This window comes from Myotis yumanensis, unplaced genomic scaffold (assembly GCF_028538775.1).
Source record: "Myotis yumanensis isolate MYYU_CA2020_CCGP unplaced genomic scaffold, mMyoYum1.0.hap1 SCAF_10, whole genome shotgun sequence".
Classification (NCBI taxonomy): Eukaryota; Metazoa; Chordata; class Mammalia; order Chiroptera; family Vespertilionidae; genus Myotis; species Myotis yumanensis.
In genome coordinates this window covers 35,033,806-35,051,414 of record NW_027223761.1, presented here as the reverse complement: position 1 = coordinate 35,051,414, position 17,609 = coordinate 35,033,806, and the positions used below count along the sequence as shown (strand labels likewise).

General features: G+C 47.2%; 1 protein-coding gene and 1 long non-coding RNA gene across 11 annotated transcripts in view; one reads left to right on the top strand and one right to left on the bottom strand.

Moving 5' to 3' along the window:
• Nucleotides 1–17,609, bottom strand: part of LOC139017202 (uncharacterized) — a 425,767-nt gene that overhangs the window by 12,436 nt on the left and 395,722 nt on the right. The gene's annotated exons all lie outside the window — the stretch shown is intronic.
• The window catches only part of MICAL2 (microtubule associated monooxygenase, calponin and LIM domain containing 2), a 207,781-nt gene that overhangs the window by 45,219 nt on the left and 144,953 nt on the right, over nucleotides 1–17,609 (top strand). For 9 of the 10 annotated variants that reach the window (XM_070425266.1, XM_070425263.1, XM_070425264.1 and 6 more), the window contains one exon: nucleotides 6,001–6,341. In XM_070425266.1, coding sequence (XP_070281367.1) covers nucleotides 6,078–6,341 — 264 coding nt within the window. In that variant the 5' untranslated portion in view covers nucleotides 6,001–6,077. Of the gene's footprint in view, nucleotides 1–5,350; nucleotides 5,522–6,000; nucleotides 6,342–17,609 lie in introns of those variants that run through there. The other variant, XM_070425265.1, reaches the window with a different exon arrangement.

Sequence of the window (17,609 nt, the reverse complement as noted above, 5' to 3'; positions counted from 1 at the left end):
TGTTGTGGGCCTCTGATGGTGTGGGCTTCCCTCCTGGCACTGTGACTGGTCAGCATGCAGGTCTCTGCCTCACTGCGGGGGCTGAAGGTGGTCTTAGGATCTGTTACTGTGAGTGATTCCATAAGGAATGGGTGGAGTTGAGGGAGGAGAATGTATGAGGTCGCTTTAAGCCAGCCCAATGGGGTCAAGTCACTGTTGAGAAAGAGGGAGGAGAGGGCTGGGGCTGGAAGGGCAAGGGCCACATGACCCTGGGTTCTCAGTGGAGGAACGGCACAGAGGCCCAGGCCTGCAGCAGAACCGGAGCCTCTTTCCTGAGTTCCCTACCCTGGGGCAGTGACAGAGAGCAGTGTAGACAGAAGGCAGTGCAGAGGCCCTTGCTGCAGGCTGGGAACCTGTGTGGGCTGTCACAGTTCATCTCTTGGACGTTTCATCAGCCTTCCTAGTGGGGCCCCAGCGGCATGTGCAGGGAGATTCTGCAGGTCTGTTCAGTGCACATGGAAGGGCTCTGACTGCCTGGGGTGGTCAGAGAGGAGCCGTTGGAGAGGCAGAGTGACCTCGCCGAGGCTGTCCTCTAGTCAGGGCGGCAAGGGTGGAGCAGCTGCCCCGGAGGCAGCGTGCTCTCCGTTGGGGTAGGTGACCAAGGAAAGGCAGGGATCCCTGGCTGGAAGGAGATTACAAGGAAAACAAGGGGGCCCTTTCAGGCCCTTCCCAGCCCTGGGAGTTACCCCTTTCGGTTCATGCCGGTTGCCACATGCCCTCATAGAAGGAAAGCCAGGCCTCCCTGGGTCAGCTGAGATGAGTCTTCCGATGCCACCTGTAACCAGGTGCCCTGCCCGTGCTGGGCCCTGCAGACACGCAGCGCGTGTGGTCATTGTTTCCCGCCGCCGGAGCTCTGATGAGCGCCTGCCTTATCTCAGGTGTTGATCCAGGGAGCCACGACTGAAGGTCTTCCGTGTTCAAGGCACAGAACCAGCGCTCCTAGTCCTTCCAGCCACTGTGTGAGCACATGGGGGGCAGCACCCTCCTTTCATTGCTCAGGAAACCGGCCCTGCCGGCGGCCTCTTGATGAGGTACACCTGGGAGGCGATACGCTGGAATGGGGAGTTTGTTAGTGTCAGTAGCAGAGGGGCTAGTTTTTAGATTGCATTGACCTGGAAATGTATCTTATCTGTAATCCTTGAGGGTGGGGTTGAGGGTTGAGCTTTTCTCCTGAGCCGAATTGCTGCTTTGTGGGAAGGTTCTGCCCAGGGTCTCTCCAGCCCTCATTCAGTTTTTATAGGGCTCCGCTGTTTACCCACCACCTACCTGGTCACACCATTTGATGTCATTTGGCAGGTGCTGAGGCCCAGGCGAGGAGAACGTGTGACAGTCCCAAATGTGAGCGCACTGGCAACTCTTCGGCCAGGAGGCTCTTTCTCTAACTTGAGAGGTGCTCGGGGACTCTGCATAAACCTGCACTTGTCTCCCAGATGCCATGAGCCAAGCCCATCACTAGTGTGTCACCGAGTTTTAGTTTGTAGCAGCCAGAGGCAGGGAAAGGAAGTTGCTCTGTGACTCATGAAGTCACATAGGCAGAACCACAAATAAGCAACTTCAGTTGGCAAAAACCAAATTGCTTCAAGGCTATTCTTGGAAACTAAAGCATCACATCTTGTTTCTTCCCAGAAAAATGCAGAAACCTTTCATATTTTGGGGGGTAGCTGGTTTTATTTATATTGCATATCAGACTCCCAAAAGGCAACAGCTGGGGGGTGGTTGACAAGAAAGACTTTAAACAAGAGCTATTTCCCAGGATCCTCTGGTTTAATTCATCCTTGACCTTCTCCTTTTGGGGAAGGAAAGGGGTAGCCTCCAAAAATATGACACTCCAGTTTCTGGAAGAAAAGGCTTGAAGCTTGGACACAAACTCCCAGAGCCCTTCTAAGTCAGCCTTTCTATTTCATTAATAAAACCACCTCGCACCAGGTATGTTTTCAGGTCGTTACCCAGACGTCCTTGTCTGTGTTTCCCCGCTGTATATATGGGGAACTTAAAACCCAGAAGTTAAGTTAGGTGTCCAAGGAGACACAGATAGGAAGTAGATTTGAACTGAATTGAAAGCCCACAGCCTGAATTTATACAGATATAAATTCAGAGAGGAATTTGTTTCAGAGAGGAAGGGAGAGGGAGAGAGAGAGAGAAACATCAATGATGAGAGAGAATCATTGATCAGCTGCCTCTGACACGCCCCCTACTGGGGACAGAGCCCACAACCCCAGCATGTGCCTTTGACTGGAATCAAACCCGGGACTCTTCAGTCTGCAGGCCGACCCTCCATCCACTGAGCCAAACCAGCTAGGGCTAAAGTTTTAAAGTATACAATTCCTCAATCTGGGAAGCTAGTCCTAGTGGTTATCAGTTGTGTTCCTTTTTCTCTTTCTTTTGGTTTGATAAGGTTAGGGCCTGTAAGAAATTCTTCTATTCAGTAATGAGTGCTGGTTATCATGTAGCCAGCAGGTGCTGAATACTTCACCTGCATGGTCTAAAGTAACCCTTACAGCCCTGTGAGTGAGTGAGTGTTACCCCTACTGTACACACAAGAACACAGGCTGAGATAGATTAGATAACACGCTACTGGTCACATGGCTAGCAGGAACATATGACCAGATCCACACCCGAGTTTGCCAGACTCTAAATATTCTGCTGTTCTTCTGTGAGAAAGCTACCCACAGGCGTATTAGTCATTGTTAGGGTCTTGGACTTAACTGGTTTTAAAGGTTGAGGCTGGACCCTTGAGATCAGGGAGGCAGGTCTGAGCCTGGTACGGGCTATGGGCTGTGGGGTACGGTCCAAGGCAGCGCTTATCTTCTGCTGTCTGGCTGTCTCCCTCCACCTCCCTTATCTCACTCCAGATAAGAGCTGGTTCCTCGAGCTCCCACGCCCACCCAGCGCCCTCAGCACCACCTTTGGCTCTGTCTACTGGAGGCCTAAGATTAAGCTGTGCATTATTCTTTTGTGGAGAGGAGAAGAGGCAGCTGGGGGTTGGGAGGAGACAGGTTCTTCCAGTTTGTAAATGATTCTCTGGCAGTCAGGTCTGGCTTGATACCTCTAAACACTTCACCATTTTAGACGAGGCGGAGTTGGCTACGTGCAGAACTGATTTACAGAACGATTTTTCAAACTGGTGAGTGAGTTCCCTGATGCAAACCCGCCCCATGTCATGGGCACAGCACACATTTCCACACCTACCGAGTGCCTCCCGGAGCCAGGCTCTGCTGTCCCTCGTGTATCCCGCCCTTCCCAGCAGCCCTGCAAGGTGCAGCTGTCACCTGTCTCTTACAAAAGAAGCCACCGAGGCTCAGAACTTCTGTGGCTTGTGCGAGGCCATGTGGGCAGTGAGGGGCCAGGCTGAGCTTTGGCCTCGGGCCTGGGGCTTTCTCTGCACCACCCGCTGATCCTCAGAAAGGACTGCAGGCTCCAAGTCCTTTTCTATTTGCCAGTCAGCGACTGCATTTTTTGTTCAGTGCTGGGCAGAGAAGTGGTTCCAAAGATAAAAGACTGAGGATATTAATACTCTCTGTAAAGCAAACGAGCCTTGCTCTCTGTTTATGCTCTCTGGGTGGCAAGTGTTGGACGGGGGAAAAGTTGAAACACAGTAGGAGGCAGCGTTTATGTGAGTGATGCCAAAGTGAGCATCTCGGACAATAAAGAAGGTGGGAGGGCATCTGTGAGGAACAAAACGCCGTACCAGTGCCAGGCATGCTCAGAGCCAGCTTTCCAAGTCTGCTGAATTTGCTGAGTTGCAGGGACCAGAGCAGCCAGGTACATTCTCAGGGAGGATGGAGGGCCGGCTGAGGAGTGGAACTTGGCGAGGCCTGGGTCAGGGAACGTGCTGTTCTCCCTTCAGCCAAGCAAGGTGCAAGCATGGTGCAGGAGCTCCTGGGGACAGAGGGCGGGCTCTTATTCTATTGCCGGTGCCCCCTCACCTGTCAGTATCTGGGAGTCTGGTGTCTGGAGAGCGTGTCTGTCCCCAGCAAGCTGCTCCCTGCAGGTGGAGCTCAGCCAGGCTGCCACACAGGATTCACGGGTGAGCTGTCTCCTTGCTCTCCCCTGCCTTCCTCACTGTCACCTGGGCAGCCACTTAGCTGCCTCCTTCTCCAGTCTACTCCCTGGCCGCTCATCTTCCCAAAAACTTCTCTCAGCCACTGCTCATGTCCTGTATCCCAGGGCTCACTGGAGAAGCCAGCCTCCTCCATGATCTGCCCTGGGCGTCCCCACTATCCCTGGTCACGCATCCTGAACTCCTAGCGAGTTGAACGTGCAGTCCATCTTGCAGCTGTCCTGGCTCTTTCCAAAGGCACACCTCTGTGCGGTGTTTGCATGGACCTAAACGTACACCCCCCAGTTTTCTAGTAAAAACTAGAAAGCATTTTGGCATTTCCCTCTCAGGGCTCCTCTGGCTCTGTTGGCCACCTCCTGCTCTGGGCTTGGGCGCACTGTGTTCATATTCTACAAGGGCTTGCCCATCGTCTTGTAATCAACTCTTTACGTGCCTGTCTCCCTCACTCTGTATTCCCAGCACATAGGGCAGGGGTGGGGAACCTTTTTTCTGCCAAGGGCCGTTTGGCTATTTATGACATCATTCTCGGGCCATACAAGATTACCAATTTAAAAATTAGCCAGCTATATTTGGTCAAACATTTAATTAACTCATCCCTAACGCCTTGGCAGGGCCAGACCAAATGATTTCGATGGCTTTATACAACCCACAGGCTGGATGTTCCCCACCCCTGTCCTAGGGTGATGCATGGCTCTTGCTAAGACACTAGTAATTGTTGCTGAATGAGTGAATAAAGGACTAAGGGAGAGGACAAACACCGGTCTCTCTCTGCTTTTAGTATTATAAAGCCAGCCTGCAGTCCGAATGCACCCATAATAGTGTTCCCATCTGGAGAGTGGGAAGCCGCCCAGCCTGAGGGCCTTGTCGCTGTGTTTGCTGACCTCCGCGCCAGGCCTCCGTCTGGGGGAGCTCAGTGTGCTGTATCCTCTCATGTACAGCCCCCTCCAGCCCTCTGGACAGCGGGGCAGGCCCCAGCTCCTCCCTGCTCGTCTCCATGCACTAGCTTTGGATTCTAGAAAAATAGCTGGTGCTTTGGAAAATCAGCTCTAACTTATTTTTGTTCCTTTGAAACTTAAATGACTTTCCCAAGAAATGCCTGAGGTTAGAGTGGTACAGAGAGAAAGGACGGTGGCCAAAACCCAGGCAAGCTATTTTTGTGATGCGAATGAACACCCATCGCATTTTTCCTCCCGTCAGCCCGAGCACTTGTTCCAAAGAGCTCACGGCTCGGGCTTACAAAGCACAGGCGCCTCTCTGCACAGGAGCGGACCCACGTGCCTCCCTGTCCTTCTCCGAGGGAGGTCGATGCTGTGAGCCCAGCAGACAGCAGGAACAGAGAGAAGTTGCTGTTGTCTGTATGGAGGAAAGAGCTGTCCTCTGGTAACCAACGAAAGAGACTTAAAGATTGATGTCTAACAACAGGTGACGTGGTCATGGGACCTCGGGAGGCATGTGCTTGGGTTTTGGGGGGGCTGTGTACTAATGTCGTGTGGCCAGGTGACATTGTATCAGACAACCAATTTGCAGCAGGAATTATAGAGTTTTAATGGTGATAAATCTAGAGTGCTTTTCTGTCTTTGTGTTGTTGTTGTTGTTGTTTTCCTTTGACTAGTTACTATTTCTAGAACCATCTGGCTCACAGCAAAATTGACCAGGTAATGTTGACACCAGCCAGCTATAGCTCGGAGCTATCTGGTTCTTGTCAGCCAGTGAGAGGAGTGGGGAGAGGGTGCCAGCAGGCAGCATTGCCAGGGTAGACAGTACGGTTGTACATTTTCTGTGGATTTTTATGTTTCGCATGAAGTACTCTGGTTAGCACCTTAAAGGAATTTCATTTGCTCCCCCAGCACTCATTCCTGTCCACCCTTGGAGCTCACCTCTGCCTCCGCCTACCTTTGCAGGTGTGACGTTCCTCCGGGTCCTTCATGGTGTCCTCCTCCATCTTCTCCACACCACTGCGCCACGCGGCTCCTGAAACATGGGGGAAAACGAGGACGAGAAGCAGAGCCAGGCCGGGCAGATTTTTGAGAACTTTGTCCAGGCTTCCACATGCAAAGGCACCCTCCAGGCCTTCAACATCCTCACTCGACACCTGGACCTAGACCCCCTGGACCACAGGAACTTTTATTCCAAGCTCAAGTCCAAAGTGACCTCCTGGAAGGCCAAAGCCCTGTGGCACAAACTGGACAAGCGTGGATCCCACAAGGAGTATAAGCGAGGGAAGTCATGCGTGAACACCAAGGTAAAGGGGACCGGCGTGCGGCATTTCTTACCCTTGTGGGGCGTGTGGACTGACTTGCTGAGAGGGTAGGAAGCTGTTGCCATTTGGACAGTCTAAGGTTCTCAACAGGTGTGGGTGTGGGTGTGTTTTATTGCCTTCTCAGTTGCAGGTTTTCTTTGCCCAAATGTATTCAGATTGAGAGTTTTCATCTTATCATGGTGGCTTAAACAACTCTTCTTGTGCCCTCTCCAAGGATGAGAAAATAAAGGCATACTTGGTATTATTCTACTTCTATGACTACTGCTAGTAGCTGCTATTTATTGGGCAACATCTGTGTGCTGGGCACTTAATGTACACGGTTTCATCGAACACCCACAGTAGTCCATTGGGTCATTTTAGAGATATAGACACTGAAAAGTCAATTATCTTGCCCAAGGTCACATAATTAGAAGGCAACCTTGATCTGATTCTAGAGCTTAAGCCCTAAATTCCATGGAGACGCATAATGAGAGAGTTGTGTTCCCCCGGGAGCAAACATTTTAGAAAGATGCCCTGACTTTAACTGGCTAAGAAATAGGTCTTTGGTCCTTACTGCCTTTTCCTCCCTCCCTCTTTCTCTTCTTCCCCAACCTCCCTACCTCCCCACCTCTCCCCCAGCATGCATTTCTCTGCTCTGGATCATGACTGTGGTTAACCCTCCACAAGCTGATTGCTTCCCCCACTGTTGGGCCATAACAGCATCTGTGAATGGGACTGACGAGCACATCCCATCTCAGGTAGCGCTGCAGTGCCCATCGATTCATGGACAGCCAGGAATCAAGACTTCCTGGCCGGGCCTTGGGGTCTGTCTGCCCTGGGTGCTGGTCCAGACTGGATGTTTAGGTTAAAAGTGAGCATGCTGTATTTAGACCTCACAGGAGATAGCGCAGCCAGAGCTCTTGGAATTCTAGTCGGTGCCAATCTCAGACAAGAGGATTGAACTCTCCATGGCGATCGGGACTGTTGTGTGTTTGTTTTGGTGATGAGGAGCCTTTGAGTCCACCGTGGGATACGGCTGCTTTCCCTTGCCCCTGGGGAGACAGCTGCCAAGCTCCTCTGAGGCTGGGACGCGCAGCTGTATGGGGCATGGGAAGAGCATTGCATCAGACCAAGCGCTTCAGCCCAGAGCACCCTAGCCACCCTGCCCATAACCTGCCAAGCTTCAGCCTTATACAGAGGAGATGGAAGTGTTAAAGAAAGGGAGGGGGAGAAAGGAGTGGGGCCTGTATCCTTGGTGCCAGCCCCGCCCAGCACCTCCCTTCCTAGTTGTTGTAACTTCGTTCATAGTTCACTGGACAAGTTCCTCAGACATAGAGGCAGGGGAAGCTTTTAGCTTCAAAAGCATTACCGTTCTCAGTACTTGCACATGGTGGCTTTCTGTTAAACAGGTGGCTCGATTGGTTGGAGCATCGTCCCATACACCAAAGGTTGTGGGTTCGATTCCTGGTCAGGGCACGTATCTAGGTTACATGTTTGATCCCCGGTCAGGGAGTGTACGGGAGGCAATCGATTGATGTTACTTCTCTCTTTCTCTCTCTTCCTCTCTCTAAATTATAAATAAAAATCATCCTCAGATGAGGAAAAAAAGAAAGGTGCCATAGAAGTTAGGTGGTTGGATTGCAATGTTCTCTGGGAAAATTTTCAGAGACCTTATTTTATCAGGAAATGCCTTGCTCCTTCTAGCTTTGGGGGGAATTCTGTTGGAGATCTGAAGACAGACCTTCAGAGGGAGTCAGCCAGCAGAGGGATAGAATGGAGGGCTGACCACCATGTAAATGTCCCTCTTTTAAAAATGACTAGCCGGTTGCCTCGCCTGTCTGGCCAGCCCCTATTTTACAAGCTTTGGTGCCTTGAAACAGAAGAGTCCTCACATCCAGTGGTTGGCAGGTCACCATTGGTGCCTGCGATACAAAGAGGAAGAACTAACATCTTTAGCGAGTGAGGCTGAGTACGAGTGATTCTCGCCCAGGAATTTTTACACCTTTCTTAGGAGGAGGAGCAAAGACATTACAAATGTGGGATAGCCCATCTCATAAAAACTACCTGAAGAGTAGAAAATACATTTGAAAATGAATTCTAAGTACAGTGTGACTGTGTGAGGCCACTCTAGCTGCACATTTCAGAAAGCCACCTCAAACTACCCTAAAGAACACAGGGAAAGCCGTAATTCGTATAAACAGGAAGGTCCAGACACTCCAAGTCTGTCCCACCCCCTCTCCTTCCATCTATCTTTGGATGTTTTGTTTTGCTTTGGCTCCATTCCTCCATCCTGCAAACAGATTTTTCCCATATTGGTAGGCTCTAGTTCAGTGGTTCTCAACCTTCTGGCCCTTTAAGTACAGTCCCTCATGTTGTGACCCAACCATAAAACTATTCTCGTTGCTACTTCATAACTGTAATGTTGCTACTGTTATGAATTGTAATGTAAATATCTGATATGCAGGATGGTCTTAGGCGACCCCTGTGAAAGGGTCGTTCGACCGCCAAAGGGGTCGCGACCCACAGGTTGAGAACCGCTGCTCTAGTTCATATCTTTATAGCACTGTGACACAAAAGGCTAAACCTTTCTCTCCCTGCTCAATATTGAAAAAAGTCCCAGGGAAGGATCCCTGTAGGCTCACCTCTGAGCCAGTTACTGTGGCCAACGCCAGGGGACCTGACTACTGTCTCTGGCAGCCCTTTCAAGCATCACTTGATTGACAGGTGGGAGGAGCAGGTCCTCAAGGACATGAGGGGAGAGACAGATAAACAACAGGTGTCCTTTGCAGTGCCTGTTTACTTGCAATCCGGTTGCCGGAGGGGCCCTTTCCATCATGGATTTACATGGATGGTGTGCTCAGCTCTAAGAGCCTGGCACTTATACTCTGCGCTCTGAGTCAAGCAAAACACAGAACACGGTCCTCCTGCTCTTCCGATGAGAACACGGTCTTGCTCACATGCCTCCTTCAGGGACCCTTTGCCTGAGCGTTAATTAGCCAAACAAGAAATGCTTGGCATTAACATGCATGTGGCTCGTCATGGGACACAGGTGTGTCGGGTCCCAGGCAAACAGCCAAGCTCCTGATTAGCCACAGGTAGAGTGGGAATGAACGAAATTCAGCCAGGACGCTGACCTTGCGCTGAAGTGGACACATTTCAGCCCCATCTGGAGTGGATCTGGGCTTTCGCGTTTCATAAGCATTTATCAGTCCCTACTATGTGCTAAGCACTATGCTGCTCCTTTCGTGCCAGCAGTGTGTGTGAGTGTGCATGCGTGTGGGGGTGTGTGCTGGTGGTGATCGTGGGGGGAGATCCGTGACCAGGATCTGTTTAGAGAAGAAGGTCTCAGGTGCCAGGGACAGGAAGAAGGACCTGCAAGGTCACTAAAGTGGCTTAGATGCTGGTTGCATACTCTAACTTGGGATCATTGTTTGTTATTAACTATTATTTACAAGGATTTTGCCAGTCACTTAATAATTCTTTCCCTGGGTGTGATCTGTTTGGATATGAACCTTGGAATGAACCAAGGATCAGGCCAAATGTACTCTTTAAGGTCTGCTATTGGCTCTGTATTAGGCAGTACCTGGATCAAATGCCACATCCAATTGTGTAATGTTCCCAGGGAAAATACCCAGAAGAAAATGCAATATGTAATTTAATATGGGAGTTACCATAACCACAAAATCGTGGAGTCTGGTCATTTATTTTATAAGTACCTTTTAAAACAATATGTTTTTTATTGATTTCAAAGAGAGGAAGGGAGAGGGAGAGAGAGAAAAATCAATGATGACAGAGAAACATTGATCAGCTGCCTCCTGCACGCCCCCTACTGAAGTTGGAGCCCGAAACTTGGGCATGTGCCCTGACCAGGAATCAAACTGTGACCTCCTGGTTCATAGGTTGATGCTCAACCACTGAGCCACACTGGCGGGGCAGTGTACCTTGAGGGAAGGAACTTGAGAGAATGCTGTGTACAGTCACTCTATTTGACACGTGACAAACTGGGCCCAGCAAGCTAAAACTGTTTGTCTGAAGCTAGTGGGTGGCATTGGCAGGACTTGGGCTCCATTTATTGGCTGGCTGGCTTATTTATTTATTTATTTATTTAGCTAGCTAGCTCATTTATTTGTTATATATTTCCCTTGCCCTGTACATTAGTAGGTGTTCAACAGGGGAGATGGTGTGAAAGACTAAGAAGTTCTTACTTGAACTTTCTATACAGGAGACAGAAATGCCATTATTTTTGTATTTGTTCACTTAATCATGTATGAGGCGAATAATTATTGAGCAGCTACTGTGTGCCAGGCACTTGTCTAGGCACCCATCAGCCACTTAGTATCTCTGTGGCCCTGAGAACTTACTTAAATCTCTGAACCTCAGTAGCATTCTCTGTAGAATGAAGAACTTTCTTCATGAAGTGACTGTGAAAATTAAAGAAGGTTAGGTTTTTGTTTTTTTTTAATATATTTTATTGATTTTTTTACAGAGAGGAAGGGAGAGGGATACAGAGTTAGAAACATCAATGAGAGAGAAACATCGATCAGCTGCCTTCTGCACACTCCCTACTGGGGATGTGCCCGCAACCCAGGTACATGCCCTTGACCGGAATCGAACCTGGGACCCTTGAGTCCACAGGCTGACGCTCTATCCACTGAGCCAAACCAGTTAGGGCAAGAAGGTTAGTTTTGTAAAGTGTTTTAGAATTGCTGCCTAGTACATACGTACTAGTAAGTGATCAGTACATGTTTAGCCATTATTACCATTAATATCCTAAGTGCTGTTAGAGAGGCGTGTACACAGTTCTACAGGAATCTGTGTGATTGGGGTAGTCTAGAATGCTTCCTGGAAGAGGTGGTATGATTTGAGGCTTGACAGGTAAATAGGAGTTTGGCATTGCTGGGGGAAGAGCTAGAGGGAACACAAGGCAGAGATGCAATCTAGGACGAGGTAGAGTGTTGCTCATGAAAAGGGAATGAAGATACCTGTGGGGAGAGGTGAGAGGGGGGGGAGCTGGAGAGAGCAGAATGGGCGGGTGGCAGGAGGAGACCAGAGAGAAAGGCCTCCTGGGGCCATGTGGTGAAGACAGGGTCCTGCAATCACACGGGAGATCTGGGGGACCATCGGGAATGAGCCCCGATTCCCAGTCCTGGGTTCTTTCCACAGGTCTCCCTGGGATGGCTCATTAACTATAGGTAACCTATTCAGGGGAGAAGCCATTTGTATATCATCGCCATAACAACATGCGTGAAGGAAATGAGTCATGGACTCTTTTGTCACCAGCAGTAATGGGGCCAACCTGTATAATGGAGACTCTTTCATTCACTCGTGAAAAGGAAATGTCTGCATTTTGTGAGCATCCAGTAGGGTCACCCCACACCTTTTGCTCCTGAACCTGACCCTTGCCCATTTTTGCCTCTGCAGTGGTTCCTCAGTGGGGGGTAGTCCAGACTGGGTCATGCATACAGCCCAACTCATTATGTGGTTTCTGAGCTACAGAGGGAGGTAGGGAGCTGGGTGGGAGGTTGGGAGGGTGAAGCTGGAGAGGAAGTCTGCTATCTTCTGGCCTACATAAGCCTATCTGACATTCCAGGCCTCTGAAATCACCCACTACAGCCCCCAAAGCTCCATGCACCGGCTGGGCCATATCAAGTACGGCTTTACCTAATATGGACACTTGCGAATAGAGCAGAGGATGGTCTCCAGGGTGTGAAATTCTGTTCCAGTTGAACAAGAATCTTAGATGAACTCTGCATTCGTCCACTTACCTGACAATGGACTCCTGGCACTGCTACCTTAGACACGGGCAAGCCTAGATTACCAGTCAGGCTGTGCTAATGATTACACCAGTCACCACAGCTCCACACGGAGTATGTGGGTGTGCATGAACGTGTGCGTTGGATATTATATTTGAACTTGAGTAAATTCAATTCTCAACAATATTAAACTGAATTGAAAAAAACTCTTTTTTTTATTGTCTTCATAGGAAGTGGTTAATCTGGGTTCACTGTAGTTCCTTTTATTAATACATTTATAAATAAAGACTTCTTTGTCCTTTTAGGAAAAAAAGAATTAGTTTCCTATAATTAAAAAGAGAAATGATGCTAATGATAGAAAAATAATTCAAGCAGGACAAGAAAATGTACTGTGGAAAGAAATGTCTTCCCCAGGTCCCCTCCCGGGAGGCAGCCAGGGTCCCATTTCCTGTGCCTTCCCTGGGAGCCTCTACATGGGTGTGTGTGTATGTGTGTGTATGTGTGTGTGTGTATGTGTGTGTGTGTGTGTGTGTGCGCGCGCGCATATGGATGCATGCATCCCCCTTATATTTAATGGATATTTCACACATATTTGTTGTGTATCTTGCTTTTTGTCACTCAAAATTATATGTTAGAGATTGTTTTGTATCAGGTTCATGGGCCACTAATCAATCCTTTTATTATTTTTTTTTAAAATATATATTTTATTGATTTTTTTACAGAGAGGAAGGGAGAGAGATAGAGAGTTAGAAACATCGATGAGAGAAAAACATTGATCAGCTGCCTCCTCCACACCTCCTACTGGGGATGTGCCCACAACCAAGGTACATGCCCTTGACTGGAATCAAACCTGGAACCTTTCAGTCCGCAGGCTGATGCTCTATCCACTGAGCCAAACCGGTTAGGGCATCCTTTTATTATTTTTAAGGCTTCCCATTTTATGGCTAGATCAGAATTTATTTAACTGCTTAGCTTGCTTCCAGTCTATTGCCACTTTAAACAGAGCTGCAGTATACTCCCTCATACGTGCTCTGTATGGACATGAGACCATAGATAGCTTGTGAGAATATCAGAGTCAAAGGTATGTCATACCTTTGACAGTATGATACTGACAGTATTCTAGGCATGGTCAAGCTCTGCCCCCAGAGGCTCTTCCTGTGGACACGCCCACCAATAGTGCCGGAGAAGGCTACGAAGAGCCCTTCTGTAAAAGGGAGCTACCAGTGTGGGATGTTGGCTACTTGGATTTCCTTGGTCTTGCCAAGGAGGCATTGGGATGGACACCCTCTGAGTCCTGGAGTCTGGCTGGTGGCCTTGAACAGAGCCACTGCGTGAAGAGCGGTCCAGCAGGAATATGGTAGGGATCTGCCAGCCTATGATCACAGTCACAGCAATTTTATTAGTGTTACCACCCAACATTTGCATAGTGCTTTGTAGTTGAAAAAATAGTTGCATACACATGGTTTCATTAAGAAGTTTACTTAGTGTAAACTTGGCCGGTAGCTCAGTGGTTAGAGTGTTGGCCCATGGCCCGAAGGGTCTTGGGTGTGATTTTGCATCAAGGGCATGTACCTGGGTTATGGGTTCGAATCCTGGTTGAGGCACAAGAGGGAGGCAACCATTTGATGTGTCTCACATTGATCTTTCTCCCTCCCTTCCACTAGCTCTAAAAAGAATCAATGGAAAAATACCCTTGGGTGAGGAACAACAATAACAGAAAAAGAAGTTTACTTTATCGGTGAAGATGAATGTTCTTTAAAAGAGGAACAAATACAAGTGTATACTTTGCTCTTCAAAATTTTATCAAAGAATGGGAGCTTAGAGCCCTGGCCCAGGGGGAATCTGTATTGTTTCTGGCTTAGCTAACTTGTTCTCTTTATGAGTGAGTTTAGTAAACATCACCATCTCCTCCAAGAAGCCCTTCCTGGCCTCCTCTCCACTTCCCCCTTCTTTATGCCATTCCTAGTCTGGGTTCCCAGAGTCTGGTCCTACCAGATGTCATTGATCAGTGTCCTTCATTGATTGCTTTTTTGGGGGGGCGGGGGGGGACGGGGTGTCTCTTTTACATTCACTGTAAGCAACCTGAAGACAGGGACCATGTCTGGCTCCTGGCTCATCCCTTAGTCTTGAGCACCCAGCACAGGGGTTGGCACAGGGAAGCTGTTCAGGGACTGGGTGAATGACCTCTGCAGCTCAAGAGCTGTACAAAGTGTGTCCTATATAACATCTGTAGTTCGTTCTGGAGCTGTACTGGGTGAGCCAGTACCGGCCAATCCCTTTGTTTCTGTATTTAAGCCTCTCTCCAAATTTGCATCTGAGCATCCTTTTCCTGTGGTGGGATGATGACCACAGCCTTGTCTGGGTCTTGACTTGCATCTGGCTACTGTGGTATTTACAAGGGGGACGGGGAAACCAGCCAGTAGGCCTGGGGGGCTGAAGGGCTGGGCCTTCTTTTTCTTGGAGAAAAAAAGAAAACCCTCTTGTAGTTCCTGGCCCACCCAGGGTTGCACAGGGCCTTTGGGAATCTCTGGCTAAAATTATCCAAATAAATGTGCACCAGGAGGCAGGGCAAAAGGAAACCATGAAGGCTTTGTGCTCTGGTTCCCAGACTGGGAGGAATCCCCTGGCTGCCCTCTTTCCTGGTCATCAGAGATTCTGGCTTTGCTTTTTTTTTTTATAATAACTATCTTGATGATCAGTGTATTCCATGGCCGGGAATTTTTCCACGTAGGGTTCATATATCTGCCTCCCTCCTGCTCAGGTGGATGGGGCGCCAGGCTAAGTTCAGCCCCCACCGCAGGGCAGGTCCAGGGCTGGTCACTGGGCCCAGCCCTTGGTTCGCTCTCCTCTCTGAGGGAAGTAACGGAGGTAACTCCGCTGTAAGTAGCTGATAGCTGACTGCAGAGACTTCAGTTAATGGGGGCTTATTTTTTTAACCAGACATCTGGCCAGAGATGGTGGCTGGAGGTTCCGTGGCTATGTTATTTGTAATTCTCTAGGCCAGTGCTGTCCAATAGAAATAGAATGCAAGCCACATGTGTAATTTTAAAATTTTTAGCAGTTACATTTAAAAAGTAAGTACAAAGAAATGGTGAAATTTATTTTAATAGTAGCTTGGCCAGCATGGCTCAGTGGTTAAGTGTCAACCTATGAGCGAGGAGGATAATATATTTTATTTAACCTAATATATCCACAATTCTATAATTTCAACATGTAGTTAATATAAAAATGGTTGAGATATTTTCCATTCCTTTTTTTAAAATTATTATTATCAAGTCTCTGAAATTCTGTGTTTTAACAGCTCATCCACTTCAGACCAGCCACATTTCAAATGCTCAAAAAGCCACCGTGACTAGTGGCTTTCGAATTGCAAAGTGCAGCTCTAGGCTTTCCCTCTTGCTTGTCACTCTGTCATCACAGGATGACATCCTTCTTCCTGCTTTTGAAGCAGCCATCACACCTGCCTGAGAGGCAGGAAGACAATGCTGCGTTCCCATGAACCCCCCTGAAGCAGGACCTCCATGGGGGCAGGGCTTTTTGTCTGTATATTCTTTGCTAATTTCCCAGCACCTGGGAGAATGTCTGATGCAGAGTAGGTATTTGTCTGCAGGTTGAGTTCTTCCAAAACAGTTGCTTAGAAAGTGTAGTGGAAGATATTCACCAGCAATCAATAGCCGTGAAAGGAATGGGGCGGGGGAGAAGCAGGACTGGACAGAAATCAAGCTGTATACAGAGAGAGCCAAATGCCTGCGGGTTCATGTAATTGGGTGTTTTGCTCCTTGGCCTTTCAGCAATACATTTTTTTAAGAGACAAGGGTAGGAGGCCTCACAAACTTCAGGTAACATAGGATGGTCCTCTCTGAGCTCTCCACAGAATTGGCGTATTTAACATATACACCAATACATATATTGTACTCTACAACATATGTAGTTATAGAAGTATATGCTTAAGGGAAGTTGTAAATATAGTATTTACATGTATTCTCTGATGTATCACATAGGAAATTATATTACACAAAAAGCTTTTCACCTTTAGCTTCTTTGCAGCTTCTTGGAAAGACAAACCAAGTATGTTCTAATTTCAGAGCCTATTCAGAACTTCCCCTGTATGTGACATGTCCTATGGCCACCTGGCATACCCCACACCTCCTCTCATGTATTATGAGAGGCAGAAGAGATACAAATACAGGGTAGCCGGCTATCACCAAGGGTTTGTTCATGGGAATTCACAGTGGGAAGGTTTTTACTCTCAGGTACTTTCTCCAGGGAGAGCTGTCTACATCTGAGGAACACACCTGGGATAATTCCTTCGTGTTCAAATCTGAAGAACAAGTCAGGAAAGTTTCATGGAGAAAGTACCCAGGGAGCTGGCACACCAATGTTTACTGTAGTAGGTTATTGCTTTCTCTGGCTTTAAGAATGTGGGCTCTGCCATATATATATATATATATATATATATATATATATATATATATATATATATATTTGCATTCCTGATATGTTTTTTATATAACATAAACTTTGCCATTTAAAAATTATTTTTTAATTAAATTTATTGGGGGTGACACCAGTTTATAGTCATATAGTTTTCAAGTGTGCAATTCTATAATACATCACCTCTATATTACATTGTGTGCTTACCTCCCCAAGTCAAAAATTTTCCATTTTTATTGTATAATTCAGGGACATTAATTACATTCACAGTGTTGTGCAACCATCACCATTTTCTATTTCTAAAATATTTCATTCCCCCAAACCAAACCTCTGTACCCATAAGCAATACTTTTCCATTCTTTCCTCTCCCCAGCACCTGTGACCTCTAATCTGCTTTCTGTTTTTATAAATTTTCCTATTGCAGATATTTCATATAAGCGGAATCACTTAGTGAGATGTTTTCAAGATTCACCCATGTGGCAGCATGTATCAGAACCTCATTCCTTTCTTTAAAAAAGTTTTAATTATATTTTTGATTATTTAAAAATACATAAAAATATCATCATTTCAACATGTAATCACTAAAATTATCAATAGGATATTTTACATATTTGTACTAGGCCTTTGAAATGTGGTGTGTATTTTACTCTATTAGCACATCTTAATTTGGATGCTAAATTTTACAAAAATACTTAATGTGCATGTATATTTCATAAAATTTACAGTTGAAAAAGTAGATTCACATATCCAAGTTATTCCAATCATACTTAAAAGTTTTCCAATAACCAATTGCATATAGGTTTTTTAAATTATGGTAAAATGTACATACCATAAAATTTATTATTTTAATGATTTTTAAGTGCATAGTTCAGTGGCATCAAATACATCCACATTGTTGTGCAACTTTCACCCCATCCATCTCTCAAACAGTTGTCATCATCCCAAACTGTATCCATTAAACAATAATCCCCCACTCTCCTTTCTCCCCAGTGCCTGGCAATCACTGTTCTACTTTCTGCATCTGGAATTTGACTAGTGTATGTGCCTTATATAAGTGGAATCAGATGTATTTGTCCTTTTGTGA